The sequence below is a fragment of the Rhamphochromis sp. 'chilingali' genome (genome assembly GCF_963969265.1).
Source record: "Rhamphochromis sp. 'chilingali' genome assembly, chromosome: 1".
NCBI classification, from domain to species: Eukaryota; Metazoa; Chordata; class Actinopteri; order Cichliformes; family Cichlidae; genus Rhamphochromis; species Rhamphochromis sp. 'chilingali'.
Window position 1 is genome coordinate 35,252,860 of NC_137929.1, and position 21,121 is coordinate 35,273,980.

Sequence of the window (21,121 nt, forward strand, 5' to 3'; positions counted from 1 at the left end):
CTCCACCAGTGTGTGAATGTGAGAGTGAATGAATAGTGGTATTGTAAAGCGCTTTGGGTGCCTTGAAAAGCGCTATATAAATTATTATTATTGTATGATTTTTACTCTGTTTAAATCATTTAAAATCATTGTTAACGTATTCACATGTAAATCACAGCAAGAATTGCACTGAGGTAAATATTTTACAGAAGAACTTCTGTTTCCTCAAATCCACATTATGATTTATGATATATAACACACATCTCAGAAAAGCAGGTCTTAGATAGTGATATGAAGCTAAACTCTCAACCACTGCCTTCAGCACCTGGTCGTTGTGCCACAGAAAATAGTGTATTACAGAAAATACGCACTAAGATTTAAATATGGAACCCAAGATGATCTGTAAATGAAAGAGTTCAACTAAAGCTGAAACATGTAAGTGATGCTCATCATAATGCCTCGTAGCTAAGTGTAGAAGTAAATCTGGTTTTACAACATGCTTTCAAACACGGTCATTGAGCTGCAAATTGGAAACTACCTACTAACGAGAACTGTTTGTATCAGTGTTTGTTGTGTAACCAGAACAATACTTGGTTTGGTTTTTGCTTCTTTACATCCTGGTTGTTGTGCCAAATGGTGGCCCTGAGTGGATTCATCAGCCCTATTTTACAAACATTCATATTAAATAATTCTAACATCCATTTTGATGCATATTCAGAACACTGCAGAAGTAACACAATAATCCCCAAAAGTCTCCAAATAAAATAATGAATCCAGGTCATAATGCTAGAAACACAGCGTCACCGGTCAGATCAACTTTGACTTCATGGTGGTAGTTTACTAAATATAAAGTGATAAAACCCATAAATCATCACATAAATAAATCTCCACTCGCAGCAGCACTAAGACTCTCATTATATAAAGTAAAACCATAGAAGTGCAGTCGTATGACTTCTTGTAACTCTTGGAAAGAAAATGAAAGTGACAAAAACAAAGTAAAACAGTCTTGGGGACGTTCCCTGGTGTGTGCAGAGGTCCGTGTCTGTGTTTACTGATCAAATTTGAGAAGGATAACAGGTGGGATCCAAATGAACAGAGTGCAGATAATTCTATGAAAACCGAAGCTTTAAATTTGTCTGAAGATGATGTGGTTTCACTTTGAAAGCAATAAAAGCTTGACTTCTACAGTTTAGCATGTTGTTGCTTGCAGGGCAAGATCTTCTAAATTCACAATTTTTCTCTCGACGTTTGTGCAGGTAATGAACGGCTTCACTGTGATGTGAGTCATGCACCAATTACACCGTTTGACCAGTTAAAGAAGTTAACTTTTTTTTAAAGATTCTTCCACACATTTTCACTTCACTTCAGGGACTGTGAGGTATCAAAAGCTTCAGCTTCTTCTTTTGGTGTAACAAGACAAGCTTTTTTCATCGCTCACTCATTTTCAGCTAATGAAGCTGAGTGTGAAGAAACTGGGATGAGAATCAGCACCTAAAGTCTGGCCATGGTTCCAGCTGAATGGGTGGAGCGCCCATCAGCACCACTTTTCGGGGATGAACTGCTGCCCTGATTGGAAGATATCAAGTATTTTGAGGGCATGTATAATAAGTGATGGGAGAGTGGAGCAAGAAATGGACAGGCAGTTTGGTCCTTTATTGGTTTGGTGTGGTGAAAAGAGCAAAGGGTAAAAATAATTAAGATTATAACTAGAAACTCAAATTAAAGATCACAACAAAATACTTAAATGTGGCCTGATGTATTTGAGTAAAATATTGGCCTGAATTGTCCAAGCTCCAACGCCAGGATTTGAACAAGTTAGCAACACCTCATTTGATATAAGCTTGTAGATTTTTCTTTCTTCCTGCCATGACGTTACTTAGAGCCCATGCAGATAAGTAAAAATCATCATGTAAAATATGATCTCTTATTTAAATTTGTTATCGGAAAATGTGGTTTAGTTGTGCCAATGTTGATTTTAAAGTATTTACAGAAACAGCTAAACTAGTATAATAATCAGGATAAGGTGGAAATTTCCTCAGAGAACGTTTCTTTGAGGTTACATAATGGAACGTTTTGCATTTAATTTTTTCATTGACAGTCTGATTTCTCTGAGACAGTCTTCTATTTTATCAAAGTTAAATGATGCAAACCACGAGGAAGCCAGATTCCTATTTATTTCTTCCACATTTAGCTTTGAGTCATTAAATATATTCTGAAAAAGATTTACTTAATCGTTGTGATTGTTAACTGAACAAAACATGTCACAGAAAATGAACAATTACATTTTAAAATATAATCTAGGATCATTTGTCAATCACAATGTTTACATACAGACATCAGTGAGCCAAACAATAACATTTGGTGATGTGCATTTATTCATGTACATTGTAAAAAGATAATGTATCACATAGGAAATTGACAATCAATGTGTTCCTTTGTTTCAGTATTTACTTTGTGAAGGTTCGTCTGTGTATCGTTACATTTATTCTAATTTCTTCCTGTAATAATAATAATATGAGCTTCCTTACTGATTGTTTGTATCCTCTGTTTCAGACAGTGGATCTATGTGATGTCAGTGAGACGAAATAATCCTAATATTGTCATCTCAGGCACACACCTCTGACTGCGAAAACAGAAGCCCCAGAAACTTGGTAATAAAATAAAACAAAACTTTTGAACCTCAATTAATCATTATTAATATGTAATACTGAATTAGTGCTGACTATAGGTATGATAGGAGGTGTAAAATGTGAAGAAAGTACAAAGGAGAAGGAAAGCCATAGATGCAAGACTTCAATCAGAATTTTGTGTTTTGTTCTTTACATGTATTTATGGTTCGGTATATCCTGTAAATTTGATGTAGTCACATGAATTCATGATGGACTCCTTCATCCTCCGTGAACCATAATCACCGCCTGCACTTTTTTGCCGGCTTTGATTTTTAGTACAAAGCCGTTGTCCAGTGGCATGCCATCAATGTGCAGCTTCAAAACATCCTTAGTGTATCCTACAACAGCTTAACAGAGGACAGAGAGGATTTTACTTTACAGTCTTTAAAATAAACATAGCTACAAATATGTCATCAATAATTATACCATGTTCCCTGCATTAAAGTGAGCCACATCAGATTGATTGTCAGTAAAGGTGATCCGTAGCGGTTAATTAATAATATAATAATATATTTTTATTATGAATAATAATAAAAAATAATTTCAAGAAAAAAATCTTCCAAGGCATTTGCACTTCATAAAATTTTATTGATTCTTTTAAATAAAAAAAATAATGAATGTAGAGTCATTAAGCACTTATCATTATAATTTTTATTTATTTGTTAACAATTTATAGGTTACTTACTTTTCATCATGAGCATTTTTAGCACTTCCTCTTCGAGAAGGCTCACAGTCATTTCTTGCAGCTGTTTAGCGCTCAGAGGCATCACGTGCCTCCGACCATCAGGCAAGATAATGAAGACTTCTAAAAGCATCTGAAAGTTATGAGAGGAGACGGTTACTACCTTTGTTTAACAGCGCTTAACACATTTATTAGATCACATATCATAAAAAAAGGAAAACACAAATAGTTTAGAAACCGGTCTTCTCTTTTCAGTGAGTCCTCTAAGTGCAACCATTTTGCAATGAAGTGATGAAACTCGGTTCATGTTTTTATACCAAAATATTAAGTTAAAATAAAAATGTAAACTAAACATTTACACAGAAATGAATTATAATTTATTCCATGTGATAATAAATTTGTGCTGGGCATAGGTGTGACAGGAGCCTTAAAATGAGAAGAAAGCTCAAATTAATGATGGACCCCTTCCACGTCCCTGAACCTTAATCACCTGCACAGTTGAGCCGGCTTTGATTCCGCAATCAGCCAGCAATGCAGAGGGGTTGTCCAGTGTCTTGCCTTCAACTTGCAGAGTGACATGTTTCTCAGTGTATCCTACACACACAGTATTAAACAGGTTTGAGTAACTGTATGTGCAACAAATTAAAAAAAATCTTTGAAGGTGTTTGCACTCCTATTCACAACATTTAATAGTTTTTTTGGTAAAATAAACAACAACAAAAAACAAAAAGAAAACAGGTTTTAGGGACAGTTGATCATATCCTCATTAAAGACTGTAGGTTAGATCATTATTTATTTAATGTATCAGTTTTCAGTTCTTAGGTTATTTACCATGGATGGCCCACACTCTCAGTATGTCCTCTTTGAACTGGCTTACAGTCATACTCTGCAGTTGTCCGGGGCACAGCATCATCGACACCCTCCGACCATCAGGCAAGATAATGAAGACTTCTAAAAGCATCTGAAAGTTATGAGAGGAGACGGTTACTACCTTTCTTTAACAGCGCTTAACACATTTATTAGATCACATATCATAAAAAAAGGAAAACACAAATAGTTTAGAAACCTGTCTTCTCTTTTCAGTGAGTCCTCTAAGTGCAACCATTTTGCAATGAAGTGATGAAACTCGGTTCATGTTTTTATACCAAAATATTAAGTTAAAATAAAAATGTAAACTAAACATTTACACAGAAATGAATTATAATTTATTCCCTGTGATATTAAATTTGTGTTGGGCATAGGTGTGACAGGAGCCTTAAAATGAGAAGAAAGCTCAAATTAATGATGGACCCCTTCCGCCTCCCTGAACCTTAATCACCTGCACAGTTGAGCCGGCTTTGATTCCGCAATCAGCCAGCAATGCAGAGGGGTTGTCCAGTGTCTTGCCTTCAACGCGCAGAGTGACATGTTTCTCAGTGTATCCTACACACACAGTATTAAACAGGTTTGAGTAACTGTATGTGCAACAATTAAAAAATTAAAACAAATCTTTGAAGGTGTTTGCACTCCTATTCACAACATTTAATAGTTTTTTTGTAAAATAAACAACAACAAAAAACAAAAAGAAAACATGTTTTAGGGTCAGTTGATCATATCCTCATTGAGGACTGTAGGTCATAATTTTTTTTTTTAATGTATCAGTTTTCAGTTCTTTGGTTATTTACCATGGATGGCCCACACTCTGAGTATGTCCTCTTTGAACTGGCTTACAGTCATACTCTGCAGCTGTCCGGGGCACAGCATCATCGACAACCTCCGACCATCAGGCAAGATAATGCCGAGTTTACAATTTTCCTTGTTTAGGCGGGGAACTTGTGATCTTTCCAGGTTGTCTGTCTGAAGGTAATGAGAGGTAACAGTTAGTACCTTTGCTAAACAGCGCTTAACATTTTTTATACCACATATCATGGAGACAAAAGAAAACGCAAATATTTTAGAGACATGTCACCGCTTTTCAGGTAGCCCTCGACGTCCAGCTATTTTGAACTGTAGTGAGGAACTTCAGACTTAGTTCATGTTTTTAAAAAAATATAATATTAAAATAAAGATGTCAGATAAAAATGTTCACTTCAATGAATCATTATCTATTCAGTTTAATACAGAATTAGCATAAGTATGACAGGAGCCTTAAAATGTGACAAAAGTGCAAAGGGGAGCAAAAGCAAAAGATGCTACACTTCAATCAGAATCGTGCATCTTTTTCTTTACGTGTATTTATGATTCATGAATTTGATGTAGTCAGATGAATTAATGATGGACTCCTTCACCCTCTGTTAACCTTCCTCACCATCTGTACAGTTGAGCCGGCTTTGATCCCGTATTTTTTCACTGGTGCAGAGTCATCATCCAGTGGCTTGTCATCAGCCAGCAGCCTGATATTATCCTTATTGTATCCTAAACACACATAACACCGGACAGGGAGGATTTTACTTCGCAGCCTTTAAACTAAATATAGCTACAAATGTGTCATAAATAATTATATTATGTTCCCTGCATTAGAGTTTGATTGTAAATAAAGGTGATCCTTAGCAGTTAGCAGTTGAGCCGTTTTATTAGTAACTATAATATAATATAATATAATATAATATATGAAGAGATTAAGAAATTATTAAGAAATTTGAATATAGAGTTTTTAAGTGCTGATAACTATAATTTTAATGTATTTATTTTCTGTTTTATGTTACTTACCTTTCTTGATGAGCATTTTCTTCACTTCCTCTTTGAAAATGCTCACAATCATTTCTTGCAGCTGTATGGCGCTTAGGAGCATCGAACACCTTTGACCATTAGCCAAGATAACGAAGATTTCACACATTGCCTTGTTTAGGAGCACCTGAAGGTTATAAGAGGTGACAGTTATATCTTTGTTTCCATGTAGTATTAAATCAGCGCTGAGTATAGGTGTGACAGGAGCCTTAAAATGTGAAGAAAGCTCAAATTAATGATGGACTCCTTCAGCCTCTATTTACCTTCCTCACCACCTGCTCAGCTGAGCCAGGCTCGGCAGTGGACAGCAATGCAGAGGGGTGGTGCAGTGACTTTCCTACATATTTCTCAGTGTATTCTAAACACACATAGCACAGAACAGAGAGAATTTTACTTTGCAGTTTTTAGACTAAATATAGCTACAAATACGTTTTAAATAATTATACCATACATTAGAGTGAACCACAACAGAGAATATTTTAAAAATTAAAAAAAAGAAAATAAAGGTGACCGTAGCAGTTAGCAGGTCAGCAATTTTATTCATATTATCTGATACCTAAGTGTATCTCTAGGTACAACATTACAAAAAACAAATATGTGAACGTGCTTTCGCTTCACAAAATTTCACAGATTTTTTTGTAAATAGCAAACAAACATGTTTTAAGACATTTGAATATAGACTCATTAAATTACTAATAATTACACATTTATTTCAGTTTTTATATTACTTACCTTTCAGCAGGTGGGGATTTTTCTTCAACCCCCACCCATAGTGGGGGTTCATAACATCGACTGGCGCCATTGCTTTGTTTAGAAAGTGAGGCTGCGATCCTTTCAGGTTCTCCGTCTGAAGGTTATGTGAGTCGACGGCGTGTTTATATTATTTATAGACTCGCGGGTGGGTGTTGCCTGTTCGTTGTTTCATCTTCAAAGGGAAATAACATTGCACAAATTAAATTATTATCATTCATCTGACTCTACTGTGGGTATTATCGACACACCTTTAAAATTCAAAGTGAAAGCATTTTTGTGCATTTTTTCTGTTGTTTCCCCACACAAATAATTTCTTAGTAAATGAAAAAGACATGAGTAATAAGAAAGACATTTTCAGTTGTTTAAACAGTGCTTAACAAACAGTGCTTATCATGCCACGTGCTATAAAAAAGAAAATGCAAACTTGTCTCTGCTTCTCAGTATGTCCTCGATGTGCAACCATTTTGAACTGGAGTGAGGAACTTACACTCACTTCATAGTTTTATACCAAAATATGATGCAGCACATTGGACTACTCTGAAAAGCCAGAAATTAATCAAACACAAAATTCAACCACTGAAAACATTCAGTTTAGCAGTTCAGGCAAGCAACTATAATTTGGGGTCTTATAAATAATAATAGTGTTTTACTATTTTTTCTTACTTTTTGTAAAACAGTAACTTAGCAAACAATGACTGAGAACCTTCACAGACATATTGCCCTAAACTTTGGGAGGAACACCCTTCAATTGGTGTGGAAGTATAAAAAGGACTCAAGGAAACTAGCGGATTATAGGAACAATCTCCGCATCAACCTAAGATACAGACAAACTAGAGTCGTTCCTAAGAGTTTGTGCCTTGGATTCATGGTCAGGGGACACAGAGCTGTGTTGATTCTAGGGAGAGCACAAAATAACTTCTAAGTGAAAGGATAAGACAGGTCCATTTCACTGTTGATGCCCTCCGGACCAAATTAGCCAGACTCTGCAGGAAGTGAAAACACTTCTACCCTCCCCTATCTTGTAAACAAGGCTCAGCAGGCCCAACTCACTAAAGGAAAAGAAAGACAACTCAGGAAATTTCACACTTTACTAACAAAAATTAGAGCCTATGCCACACAGAGGAGAACAGGAAGACTTCACAACTGAAGGCAGTCAGGAAAAATTCAATAATAATGTGGGCTGTATTCTTAAATGAAAAGAACAAGTAACTGCTTTGGAGAGGGGAAAAAGCATGTAGCTAAAAAACTAAACTAAACTCCAGTCCAGTGGAATACCAAAGAAAGATGACAAAAAATGATTACTTACCTGTTTTAGAGGGTCCCACCTGAAAATGAAGCAGCTAATGAAAGAGGTGAAGAGAGAAAGATGGCAGCTTGGTAAGCATTAGTGGCCTCTATAATGTATGCAAATACATGTGGGTTGGAATCAAGCGCGCCCCCAGAAGACAAAACAGAACCAGCAGATTGAAACTGAACAAAGAGAATTGTAAGCAAAACAAAAAATTATAGTTTCAATTGTTTTATTTTTTTCAGTTTCAATACAAGATTTTTCAGTACATTTATTTCAGTTACAATAATTTTTTTTCAGTTTCAATATCTTGTCAGTTTCATTTGAAGTTGGCATCAATGCTTAATCAAAATTTAGTAAATAAAACATGCAGTTCATTTACATAATTTAATTTCAAATTACAAAACAAAGTATCCCTGAAATTAAAAATACAAGTAACACGAAGGTTTAGGGAATTCGGGGTGACCATTTCTATTCTGTGTTTATCATTTGTACTGCGTGATTCGGGCTAAACGCAGCAAAAGATTTAGGAAATTTGTGTTTGGGTCTGGTTAATTATTTCTTTTTTGTGCTTCTTGGCAATAAAGGAAAACAAATTTGTGGGTTGAGCAGCAGAGTGAGTATCAAATCTTCTGAGCCAATGCTAAACAACTCCAAACTTTGACCTTTCGATCCAGCTGCTATGGGCAGAATCTGGACTCATTGCGGAATATAATGTTCCACCACATCTTCTGGTTCCAGTGAATCATTTTGGGAATAACAATACAGACAGGTCTGAGTGCAGGGCAGTGACTGACTGTGTAGAGAGCCGTCTGCCAGATCATCCTGCAAACCTTGACCATAAATCTGTAGCTACAGCCTACAGTTCTCCTCAGTGCTGACACTGAGAGCAAACTTGTTCACTTTGGGGTTTGTCTCTGACATTCCCCTGTTATACTTGGCCTTGAATTTGGAGATGGTACTGGGGCTCGCTCCAAATAATGCTGCAGCTTGGTTTTGCAGAGCACCAGCTTGAAGTTGCCCCATGGCAGTAATGTTGATCACAATGCCTGGAAAATCATTGTAGAAAAAGATCTCCTTATTAAATCAAATGTTGTCATTCAGATGAGAACTGGAAATTACCTAACACACCCTCATCAGTCTCATATGTAACCACAACAATGTTTGGTATTTTTCTGGGTTTTTGTCTGCTTGACATCCGGCTTGTTGTGCCAAATGATGGCTATGAGAGAATGCATTAGTTGTGTTGTATAACCATATAAATAATAAAACTTTTTAACATCCAGTTTGATGTACATTCAGAACACAACAGTGGCAAAAGCAACACAATAAGCCCACAAACTCTCAGAGTAAGATAATTACATGGTACAATGTTCCAAAAGTAGTGCAATAAAACCCATAAATCATAAATAAATAAACCTGGACTCTCAGGAGCACTAACGGGGATTAAGTAAAATATGTATAAAATAATCATGATCGCTAATCTGCAGTCACATGCCTGCCTATTACTGCTGGAGAGAAACCGAAAGTATTAAAGATTAAATAAATAAAAATTTTTAGGAGCATTGCCTGGTGTGTGCAGAGGGCAGGTTCAGTGTTTACTGGTCATTCAAACAGGTGAAAGGATAACCGATTGGCAGCAATCGGAGCAAAAAGAAGGGAGACTTAACACAGAGATATGACTGTCTGTGTTTGTGGTTTTGCCATGAAAACAAACGTTTCATGTGTGCAGCAGAGTATGTTGTTGCAAAGAGCAAGGTAATGAATGGCTTACTGTGACATGAGGCATGCACCAATTCAACACGTTCTCACTCCCAACTCGTCAAACGTGTGACGCATGGTCAGGCTCCCTCTGCTGCACTTATGGACGCGCAGGGTACCCCTCTCGCGTCGGGAATTGACGTGAAGGGTCCTCCGATTGAAGAGATTGCCGCGGAAGTGCCTTTTGTCGGTATATTTAGACATTTTCCAAATCACATTGTAACGACCTATACTGAACACAATAAATTATATAATGCAGGCAACTATCTGAGAGAAAATTACTGCAGATAAAACTAATTACAGGCTGTTATTTGTGTATCGGTTCTTGCATTGACGGAGTGAGCGATGTATGCTGGGTAATGGCACAGCTAGCGATTGGGTGAATTTATTGCACCGGTTTTATAAACTGTTCTACAATCCTTTTCATATTTGGAAATCTGTCGATCATTCTGCTACAGCTGTAAGATATCTTCTCCAACTCCTCTGAATACATGCAGTCATTTTACCGTCTGCTTTGGCTAATCACGCTCTTACGTATTAAATTAAATTAAATTAAATTCCTAATAAAAAAGCTTTTTTTTATTAGGCAAAAACATTTTCGGCAAAAAAACATTATGCAAAAACATTTTCGGTGCTGTTAAGGAATTCACAGCAACTCGTTTATTTTTGAGAAAGTTAATTTTTTTATCATATTAGATGAGCGGCAGTGACGTCAACGTACTCGATCGTACCACAGGTAAGTGCGAATCTGAATCTGTAGATTTTTTAAAATTATTTTTCTTATTTAAAACCAAAAAGAAAAACCCGAAACAGTGAGCTCACAAAGCTGCTTTTAGCAGTTCCATGGGTTAAGATTAGCAATTTCGTGGAACAGCGAATGACTTAACATTTAATAGCATATATGTTACCACACCACATGTGCTGTAAGCTAGCTAAATTCATTTCTGTTAGCCAATCAAGTTAAGCTTATCATATATCATCATCCAGGGTACAGTGATAGAGAAGTGTGTGCTGACGTTTGCTGTTGTTGCCACTTTGTAAAGTTTGAGGGTTCTAATAAGGGTCAGTGTTGCCAGATTGGGTTGATGCTCAAATTCAAGATAGACGTTATCTATCAATCTAGCTCTCTCTTTATGGCTCTCTCTCTCATTCTGGCTCTCTCTCTCTCTCTCTCTCTCTCTCTCTCGATTTTAAACTTAATAACAGCATTACATAATCATTAAATAGCAGACCGATCATCTATGCTGCAAATGAAATACAAATGGACACTAAACAGGGTTTATCTAAATCGTTACAATAGGGTTTAATGTATATATTTATTTATAAGGTGCTTCTGAATTCTGAATACTTTTTTTTTTCTAAACAGGTTCTTCATCAATCAGCCTATTATTGATTGATTCCTTCCTACATCTGCTTTTTGAAAAACTCCTAAAGGCACTTTTAAGAGCCACGTCAGTCTGTTTGTATCTGTTCTTACTGCTGTCCTTATTGGTCTGTCTCTCTGTTTCTGCCTCGCTCTGTTGGTCTGTCTTGTTTGATTATTCTGTTTGTGTGTGTGTGCGTGCGTGCGTGTGTGTGTGTGTGTGTTTGTTTGTTTGTTCTTCTTTCTGCCATGAGTGACTCCGAAATTCAAGATCCTTTAAGGATCCTAGATAATCTGACTGATCAGCAGGAACAAATTGATGAGCTCCAACACCTCGATGACATGCTTGGTGAGCTGAAGCAAGAGGTAGCTCCTGTACCTGTGAAGCCACCTGAACTAACAGTAAAATGGAAAAAAAGAGACAAAGATGGAAACCAACTCTATGCGAGGCCAAGATCAATCCGGAGTCAATTACATAAGGGTCAGTACTCTTTCATACAAGATAATTTGAAGATATAGATTGTATGGACACAAAACCATAAATTTAACGTATTAATTAATTGAAATATTTGTAAAGACAAACAGGAAAGTAATTTGTTTGTTTTGACACAAAAGGACATTAAATAAACCACAGAATTATCTCTTAAAACTGAATGATCCCCCCCTAGCAAGTATGGCATTCATTACGTTATGTTAGTCCAGTAACAAAATGTGGCTGACAGTTACCTCCTCACAAGGATTTTGGTAAAAGATATTGGTACTTGGCAGCACAGTGGCACATCAAAAAATGTCCTGATTTCAATTCCACTATCAGACCAGGGTCTTTGCGTGTAGAGTTTGCGTGTTCTTCCCTTGTTTCTCTGCTCGCAGGTTACCTGGTTTACTCCCACAGTCCTGAGATGTGGAGTTTGGCTAATTGGTGATTCTAAATTGTTTCTGTGTTATAAATGTGGATTTGATTTGTGTTTTTGATATACTGTTGATGTTTTATACAGCTGCCCACAGTCAGAAGACCAATTCTACCACTAATAACAGTCACTGTGAGGTGGCATTTGCCCCAGAGACTGTTGTTATGTACTCCACTGTGTCTTCACTAGATCAAAGCAGTATGTTCATGTGTTTGCAGCAATTGCTAGCATATTTATAGCCATCAAGCTTTACTCTCATAGCTACTCTGTCCATTACACTTTTATAATTTAATCAATTTTAATAGAAAATGTATTTGTTTTTTTTAACAGAGCGCTTTCTACAAGAACTCCAGAGCTCACTGAATGATTCTTCAGACGATCACCATGAAGCACCACCACCAAAAGCTCCTCTTTTGGCTTCCTTGAACTGGAGCACAAGAAAAACTCTTTTTTTCAGATAGTTGGAGGGCCAAAAGACCCCATCTGGTGAATACCATGGCAGCTCAAGAAAGTGTGTCGGAACATATATGCCAACAATGTGGGAGCAATCCAGCTGTGCTTCATTGTCGTGACTGTCTACCACGCCCCCTTTTTTGTGATAAATGTGATGTCATCATGCACACCAGATATGTCCTTCACAATAGACGTGCCATGACTGCCGGATTCTTCCAGCCATTGCCTCCAACAACTTACATTGTAAATAAGACCCTTTGCCATGATGGTAAGTTCTGTGACTAAACTTATTATGTTTACTGTTTATACATTTCCCTTACGCTCTCTCTCTCTATCTCATTTTTTAAAAAAGTTGATGCTTCCTCAGCTCTCAACTACACTGTTAGCTTTGAGCTGTTAATTTTTTTTTTTATTGTTTCAAGTAAGGCTCAGTTGGTCCTACCATATCTTAGTCACATTTCAACGTTTTACTTCATAGTTAATAAACTTATTTAAATCATATGTTACGCATACATGTTGACTTCTTTAGCACGACTTGTACCTGTGGAGAGCCCAGTCACAATCTGCGGCTGTCCACCAGAGTGTTTGAGGGTCAGACCAGGAAAGGTTGTTGCTGTGGTCACAATGAATGGTAAGAAGAACTTCATTTTGTCCTGACTGACAACCATCTGTAAACAATTCACCTAAAACTAAACCCTCACAAGCATTGTTGCAGTATAGTCTGAGACAAAAAGAAGACCTAACCCAAAGATAATAAACTTTTACTCTGGAGTCATGAGTTTTTCACTTTTCTAGGACGTTACAATCTCAGCATGCCAGAGCTGAGGTGTGAGACATGTGAAGCTTCTTGGACTGCTGGAGTAGATGACCTAAATCTAAGTGATTACTGGCCCGCTACCCTTCACTTTTCTACTTTGTATGCAACAGATGTCTTCTTCACATTTGAAGAAATGAAGATGGCATCACCCGGACTCTCCTGCAAAGCATTTTTAAAAATGCTTGATCAACGAACTCTCCACTTTGGCCGTGTGAGCATTTTAGTTTATGCATCCTTTACAGTATGGTTCTTCTGTGTTATTCAGGATTTAAAAGTCACTTGTAGTGTAGTTGTTTTCTGTTTATGTCTTTCATTTTAAACCAGACGGGAAAGATCTCTGCAGATGGCTTTCAGAAAAGTTTGTTTGAGTGGGAAGCCGTGAGATATGAATTAGACAAGATTTTAAAGGAGGATCCCTTCACATGTCATGCATGTGCCCCAGACATGCTTGCAATTTCAGTGGATGGAAACCGCAAGCATTACCGTTTCAAGAATGCAGCCAGGTACAGCAAAATATGTGTAATACCGACGTTTGTTTCAGACAATGTGACTATAAGGTGCACCAATTAACTTTGGACTTACTTTGTATGACACCATAAAGTATACTGTATTGCTATTTTGTTCAGATCTGAGGAACTGGGCATCTTTGAAGACGCCTTCATAGCAAAGGATGAAGATGTGGGAAGATTTGTGGACTACATACACAGCACATCCAGACATGTAAGATTGAACGCTCTAATTACATAGACATAATTATGGTAACCTTTAACACTCTGTTGAAGAGATTGTGAAAAGACATTGTCACCAGCTATTTAATGCATTTTAGGTCTCCGGACGAGGTGTTTGTGGAGGGGAGTGGTCAGCAGCCAGAGAGACCTCCCAAAGATCCAGCAGCAAGGTGGATGAGGAGGGACTGGAGCTTGCAGTGTGTAGGCATGGAGTGCTGCTCCGTGCTCTAAATATGTACAGGGGTGAAATTTTTGCTTATCCCTTGTACGTGCAACAAAAGCTGGCCAATAGACATATCACTTTTTTTTGTATGGATGTTACCTGCAAGTATTGGCCATATCTTGAAAGAGTAACAAAAAGCTGTCCAGAGCTCCAGCAACTTCTTAGCATGAAGCCATTTCTTTCAGTCTTTCATGCTAAAGCCCACGATTTCAAATGTGAGGTATGAAATTCTGACTTTAATGACTTTATCTGAACAATTGCACATCAACATTTTGTGTAATTTGTATTTTATCTGTGTGTGTGTATGTGCATCTGTGTGTGTGTGTGTGTGTGTGTGTGTGTGTGTGTGTGTGTGTGTGTGTGTGTGTGTGTGTGTGTGTGTGTGTGTGTGTGTGTGTGTGTGTGTTTTTTCCAGGTGAAATGGAGTGGAGCATATCAAGATGGGGCTGGTTTGACTCTAGGGGAGGAGGTAGAGCAATGTAATGCCTTTTTGTCAAGGATTGCAGTTACCACAAAACATACACTCAACAAAAATATAAACGCAACACCTTTGTTACTGCTCCCATTCCCCATGGGATGGACGTAGAGACCTAAAATTCATTCCAGATACACAATATAACCATCCCTCCCAAACAGTGGTCACAAATCAGTCCAAATGTGTGGTAGTGGGCACATCTGCCATATTGAGATAATCCATCCCACCTCACAGGTGTGCCACATCAGGATGCTGATCTGACATCATGAGTAGTGCACAGGTGTACCTCAGACTGCCCACAACAAAAGGCCACCCTGGAATGTGCAGTTTTGTCTCACAGCAAAATGCCACAGATGCCACAAGCAATGAGGGAGCGTGCAATTGGCATGCTGACAGCAGGAATGTCAACCAGATCTGTCGCCCGTGCATTGAATGTTCATTTCTCAACCATAAGCCGTCTCCACAGGCGTTTCAGAGAATATGGCAGCACATCCAACCGGCCTCACAACCGCAGACCTCGTGTAACCACACCAGCCCAGGACCTCCACATCCAGCAGGTTCACCTCCAAGATCGTCTGAGACCAGCCACCCAGACAGCTGCTGGAACAATTGGTTTGCACAACCAAACAATTTCTGCAAAAACTGTCAGAAACCGTCTCAGGGACGCTCAACTGCATGCCCGTCGTCCTCATCGGGGTCTTGACCTGACTCCAGCTCGTCGCCGTAACAGACTTGTGTGGGCAAATGCTCACATTCGATGGCGTCTGGCACGTTGGAGAGGTGTGCGCTTCACGGATGAATCATGGTTCACATTGTTCAGGGCAGATGGCAGCTGAGAATGTCCCAGTTCTTGCATGGCCAGCATACTCACCGGACATGTCACCCATTGAGCATGTTCGGGATGTGCTTGACCGGCGTATACGACAGCGTGTACCAGTTCCCACAAATATCCAACAACCTCGCACAGCCATTGAAGTGGAGTGGACCAACATTCCACAGGCCACAATTGACAATCTGATAGACTCCATGCGACGATGTGTTGCACTGCATGAGGCAAATGGTGGTCACACCAGATACTGACCGGTTCTGGGTCCCCAGACCCCCAATAGCGCAAAAAACTGCACATTCCAGGGTGGCCTTTTGTTGTGGGCAGTCTGAGGTACACCTGTGCACTACTCATGATGTCAGATCAGCATCCTGATGTGGCACACCTGTGAGGTGGGATGGATTATCTCAATATGGCAGATGTGCCCACTACCACACATTTGGACTGATTTGTGACCACTGTTTGGGAGGGATGGTTATATTGTGTATCTGGACTGAATTTTAGGTCTCTACGTCCATCCCATGGGGAATGGGAGCAGTAACAAAGGTGTTGCGTTTATATTTTTGTTGAGTGTAAATACCTAACTCCCTGGGATTTTCAAGAATTACCCTCTTCCTATTTTTAATACATCAAATATTAAGTTTCTCAGTGGTCTAGTCTTTGTAAGGAGTGTAAAAATGTAAAAGTAATTGAACTTGGTCTATTTACATATTTGATGCTGTAATCTGTGGTTATAGATTAAGATTGTTAAAATTGTTCTTTCTGTATTAAGGATGCTGTTTCTCTCCTCTTAGTGTCAATGAGCTGACTTGTATATGTAAACTAAGCACAAAAAGGAAAGTTTGTGTTTGATTTTTTGTTTTTTGTGGTAACAATCCTTCTTAGCAATAAATCTCATACCATTTAAAAGCATGTTTAATCCCCGTTAAATGGTGCTACATTTGTTGGATGTACAGAAATAAATTATTTCTATTGTGAGGCCCAGCAGATTTTAAGGTCCTGCTGCTCACCTACAAGGCTTTAAATGGTTTGGCACCCTCATATATGTCTGACCTTTTGCACCTCTATGTTCCATCCTGTGCTCTCTGATCTCAGGATACTGGCCTTCTAAAAGTTCCTCAAGCCAGAAAAAAGACAATTGGGGAGCGTGCTTTTTCATTTCGTGCCCCATTTTTGGCCCATATTAGGCAGGCATGCTCTGTAGAGGCTTTTTAAGCTAAGTTAAAGACCCACTTGTTCACCCTATCCTATGTGTCCTAATTCTATGCCTATTAGTTTTTAAATTGTTATCAGTTTTTAAATTGTGTTGCTTTTATTCATTTCTGAGGTTTTTTTTTATCTTCAAATAACTGTTCAGCATTTTGTCTGAAAGTGCATTATAAATAAATCTAGCATCATTATTATTATTATTATTATTATTATTACTGTTTCCAGTATTTCCTTGTTGGCTGTTGGAGTGAATTCTACATCAAAAACTCTTCACTGATTACTCACCTCTCCAACAGCTCCATCCACCCCAAGTCACAACCCTGCAGACCCTAACCCTTCGTGGATATTGTCTTCAAATAGATTAAGTAAGCAATCTGGATCATTCTAAATCATTTTAACTCTGTGGATTTTGTTGCTCTGGACAGTTTTTGGGATAAACTCACCCAGCTAATACCCATTTCCTCTTCCCTATATAACTTGTCTGTGACCAACTGTCAACTTACCCTGAGTGGTGTATTCCCAGAGCGCTGTCAAAGCCTTCTTTTGTCTAAATTCCTTGGTTCTGCTTTTGCATTTACTTGTTTTGCTGACCTACCAGGTCTGATATTACATTCTTGAACTTTTATAAAAATGTTTTATAAAAACATCTATTGTAATGAAATTTATTGTGGAGTGCTGTGTAATTTATTTATGATGGTAAAACTGTTATCAAAAAATGGTTGGACAAAAGAGGATTTTAAGGAAATACTGTTAAATCTTTAGCCATATGTCAGGCCAAGATGCAGAGTGTGAGTTAAACAAACAGTAGGATCATTTACATTTTGACACAAGTCAACTGAGTTTAATTAAAAAAATACATGAGGTGTTGAGACAGTAATTTTTAACATCTCATTTTAAGTTTAAAATCACGTACAATTATTTTATAGGATGGCAATAGATAAAAACCAAAAGTGTTTTTTAACTTACACTTTTCCAGTTAGGGTGTAAAAAGCTAAGGCTTTCAAATGAATTAAAACTGTCTGGATCTTTGGTTGACTGATAGGCTAGTCTGAAAGATGGCTGCCACTCCTCCTACTTGGCTTGAGCTTTAAGGATTTTGACAGCATGACTTAGCAGTGTTGATTCCTTAGAGAAACCTGTTAGAATAAATGAATATGAAGTTCTATTAAATAATTTACTAACAGGGATTGCAGAGAGCCCTAATTACTTCTAGCCCACATTTACATGGGGATGCAACTGGCTATCATTATTGCTTATGTGAACGATAACCTTAGCAAATCTATGCTCTTAACCAGCAGTTTAAAATTTGCTTCAGTCCTGATTATCAAGAGCAGGGGTCTCAAACTCACGGCCCGGGGGCCACTTGCAGCCCACGTCACCCCTACCCCACCCCGTATATTGGCGTGAAGAAATATAATGCAATTCGGCCCTTGAAGTTACTTTTTTGTTAGAGAGGATTTGTTTGCTGTTGAGTGCAATGTTAAAATACGTTCTTTAAAAAGCAAAAAATAATTTAATGTGAAGGCAATACGAGCAGAGTACAAACATGTTGAGGGATTGGCTCTATTAGTTCAGTGAGAGAGTCAAAAACTAATGTGTACACTTATGTTTGCATTTTTATTCTGTTAAATACAAACAAATTTATAGTAGAAGGGCAGCCACATGACTGGCCAGAAAGAGAATACTAATTTGTTTATTTGGTAGTTCAATGAACCAGGCTTCAGTTAGTTAAGAGTGAGAAGAAAAATTGCGTTAATGTTTGCAGTTTTGTCTTGTAATACAATATTTGTAATTAAAAAACAAACAAACAAAACGCTACATTTTCAGAAATATTTGTGGGTGTTTTCTTGTTTGTTTGGTTGTTTTTACTACTTGAACACTAAAGTAGCCCTCCAATGAGATGACAGTACCAGTAGTAGCCCATAGCTTATTTAAGTTTGAGACCCGTGATCTAGAGATTCTCAGTCTAGTTCTGAGTAAAATAGTTCATGACATTACCAGTTATCATTTTATTTTTTATTTTTATTTTTTTTTTCACATTTATTATTTTATTTTATCAATTGAGGTACAGTCTGTTGAAAAGTCATAAAAACTTGACAGCATGGAATGGTCTTGTGTTTTAACAGGCCTCATGCACCGAGAACAGAATAACCACAGTTGGTCAAACTGCATCTTCAAACTTGATACCAGTAGAAATTTCTATGAAACATTACACAACTCATTTGCAAATTAACTCACACATACAGTTACTGAGCATGTAACCTTTGGCCGCTGGGCTGTATGTAGGCATGGCAACACAGAGCAAACAGTTTCACAGAGCTGAAATGTGTTATTACTCCACTTCTAGGTTCGTTGCCCAAACTGATTGGCTGAATCGTTTTCCCCTTGGACAGTAAAAATACATCTCCAACACGCGTTGAAAGGAGAGAAATTGCAGTCACAGGATTATGATGCAACAAATCTAAAATTATAATAAACAAACGACAATGTTCTAGAAAGATTGACACGTGTTCCTGTTCTTAATTATACTAAACCAAACAAACTTCACTGAGTATTTTCAGTATTAGATCCCTGTTGAAGCTTGTATTTGTTTTTAAATTGTGTAATGGGTGTATTTTAACTGTTTCTTAATAAGAGCATATCAAACTTACCAAAGTGGGGAGAGGAAAAAAAAAATATATATATATATAAGATAAAGAAACAACATAACATCTTCCACTATCTAGTGCCAGAAATTCTAAGTTTAAAACAATGCAAGGATTTATTTAAAAAAAAAAACCAAACAAAAAAACCTAAGCCCTGTTACCAGTTATCATTTTAAAAGTTAGCTATACATAAGTATACATGATGACAGCGACAGCCGAAATAGTTAGCATATTGTCAGTTGCCATCATTACATTCAAGTAATTCATCACAGCTGAGCAGAGAGCACTCACTGACAGACATATTAAAAAGTCTTAGAGGTGTTTTCTTCATGTTCATTCCTCACTGTTGAGTTTGACGTCTACTCCTCCAGAAGCTGAAAATCATGAAACGTCATATTTGAAACTGTAAAGAGACCCTCTTTGACACAGTGAACCAGAAACTGCCTCTTTAACACATTTTTATATCCTCTGTTCACAATGAAAAACCATAGATGGTCACAATCAGGAAAACTATTTTAGCACAGCTGTCACCATCAACATGGTGTTAATTTTGATAGAAAGTCTGGCCATTGTTTTACTTACAACACAAGTAGTAAAGCAGGACAGGTAACATGGAAGAACTAAGGATCAACCAACCAAAAGACACAATAATGAGCCAGATTAGGGCAAAAGTAACAAAAGAAAAAACATATCTATCATATCTATACAAATCTGTTCAGATATAGGAAGAAAGAGAAATTGAGTTTCAATGAAGAACTGACACAGAGCAGCCCAAACTCTGCCTTTAGTGTGGAGAGCATCTAGTACCTAAAGATACCTAAAAAGGATGCACAATATGGAGCCTATCCCAGCTGTCACATGCAAGAGGCAGAGTACACCCTGTGCTGCATGTAGGAGATACTGTAGGCAGCAGACAAGCATATTTGCATATGCTACCATCGTTAGAAGCAATTAATACAATTTCACCCATCTGTAAAGTGTGTATACTAAACTACACATAGAAACATTGAGGAATCAGAACAGACTGTAAATCCAGGATAAAGCGGTTCAGTGAATGTGGTATTGGAGGTGTGGAGGTGGATCAGAGTGTCGGAGGAGACTCTGTAAAAGGACAGGATGCCAGCAGGATAGTCCACATACACTGCTACTCTGTGAGAGATGGGAGAGGAGGAGGAGGTGGTGGAGGAGGAGGAGGAGGAGATGGATGCCATTCTCTTGTTATGCCAGACATATCGAGGACCATCAGCAGAGCAGAGCAAGCTCCAGGAATGATCATTAAATCCAAACTCTGTGTCACTACCTCCTTTCCTTCTGATTCCTCTGTAACTCACTGATATGCAAATGTCTCCACTCCACTCAACCTCCCAGTAACAACGACCATTGAAACTATTTCTACACATCAGCTGAGACCAATAATCAAATCGGTCTGGATGATCAGGATATGACTGATCCTCCTTCACATATATCACCTTCTTGTTGTTTTCAGACAGCTTGAGGTTTGTATTCACTGTGTTTGTGTCGATTGTGAGTTCACAGGAATCTGATGGACAGAAAAAACAAAACAAAATCCCGCTGCTGTTATTAATCACAGATATGAATAAGTGATGTGACAGTTTAAAGATGTTTGAATGTTTGA

The 21,121-nt window shown here is 37.8% G+C and overlaps 3 protein-coding genes across 5 annotated transcripts in view; 1 reads left to right on the plus strand and 2 right to left on the minus strand.

Annotated features, from left to right (window-relative positions):
- Nucleotides 1-2,149: 2,149 nt before the first annotated feature.
- LOC308393543 (uncharacterized protein) lies at nucleotides 2,150-6,149 on the minus strand. The gene is made up of 8 exons (XM_080877391.1): nucleotides 6,019-6,149; nucleotides 5,618-5,724; nucleotides 4,995-5,166; nucleotides 4,649-4,752; nucleotides 4,162-4,291; nucleotides 3,821-3,924; nucleotides 3,334-3,463; nucleotides 2,150-2,995 (listed from the first exon to the last, which is right to left on the minus strand). The coding sequence occupies exons 1-8, from the start codon at nucleotides 6,143-6,145 to the stop codon at nucleotides 2,868-2,870; spliced, it is 1,002 nt and encodes a 333-aa protein (XP_080733517.1). The 5' UTR covers nucleotides 6,146-6,149; the 3' UTR covers nucleotides 2,150-2,867.
- A 4,278-nt stretch (nucleotides 6,150-10,427) lies between these two features.
- LOC308407829 (uncharacterized protein) lies at nucleotides 10,428-14,916 on the plus strand (the record flags this gene model as incomplete). Its single annotated transcript, XM_080899729.1, has 10 exons — nucleotides 10,428-10,574; nucleotides 11,205-11,682; nucleotides 12,440-12,595; nucleotides 12,736-12,830; nucleotides 13,092-13,193; nucleotides 13,358-13,590; nucleotides 13,704-13,882; nucleotides 14,006-14,099; nucleotides 14,206-14,550; nucleotides 14,746-14,916. Exons 4-10 carry the CDS (start codon nucleotides 12,761-12,763, stop codon nucleotides 14,914-14,916), a joined length of 1,194 nt encoding a protein of 397 aa, XP_080755855.1. The 5' UTR covers nucleotides 10,428-10,574; nucleotides 11,205-11,682; nucleotides 12,440-12,595; nucleotides 12,736-12,760.
- A 3,925-nt stretch (nucleotides 14,917-18,841) lies between these two features.
- The window catches only part of LOC308392224 (protein NLRC3-like), a 49,841-nt gene continuing 47,561 nt past the window's right edge, over nucleotides 18,842-21,121 (minus strand). For all 3 annotated transcript variants that reach the window (XM_080875168.1, XM_080875167.1, XM_080875169.1), the window contains one exon: nucleotides 18,842-21,025. In XM_080875168.1, the coding sequence (XP_080731294.1) occupies nucleotides 20,472-21,025 (554 nt within the window). In that variant the 3' untranslated portion in view covers nucleotides 18,842-20,471. The remainder of the gene's footprint in view (nucleotides 21,026-21,121) is intronic.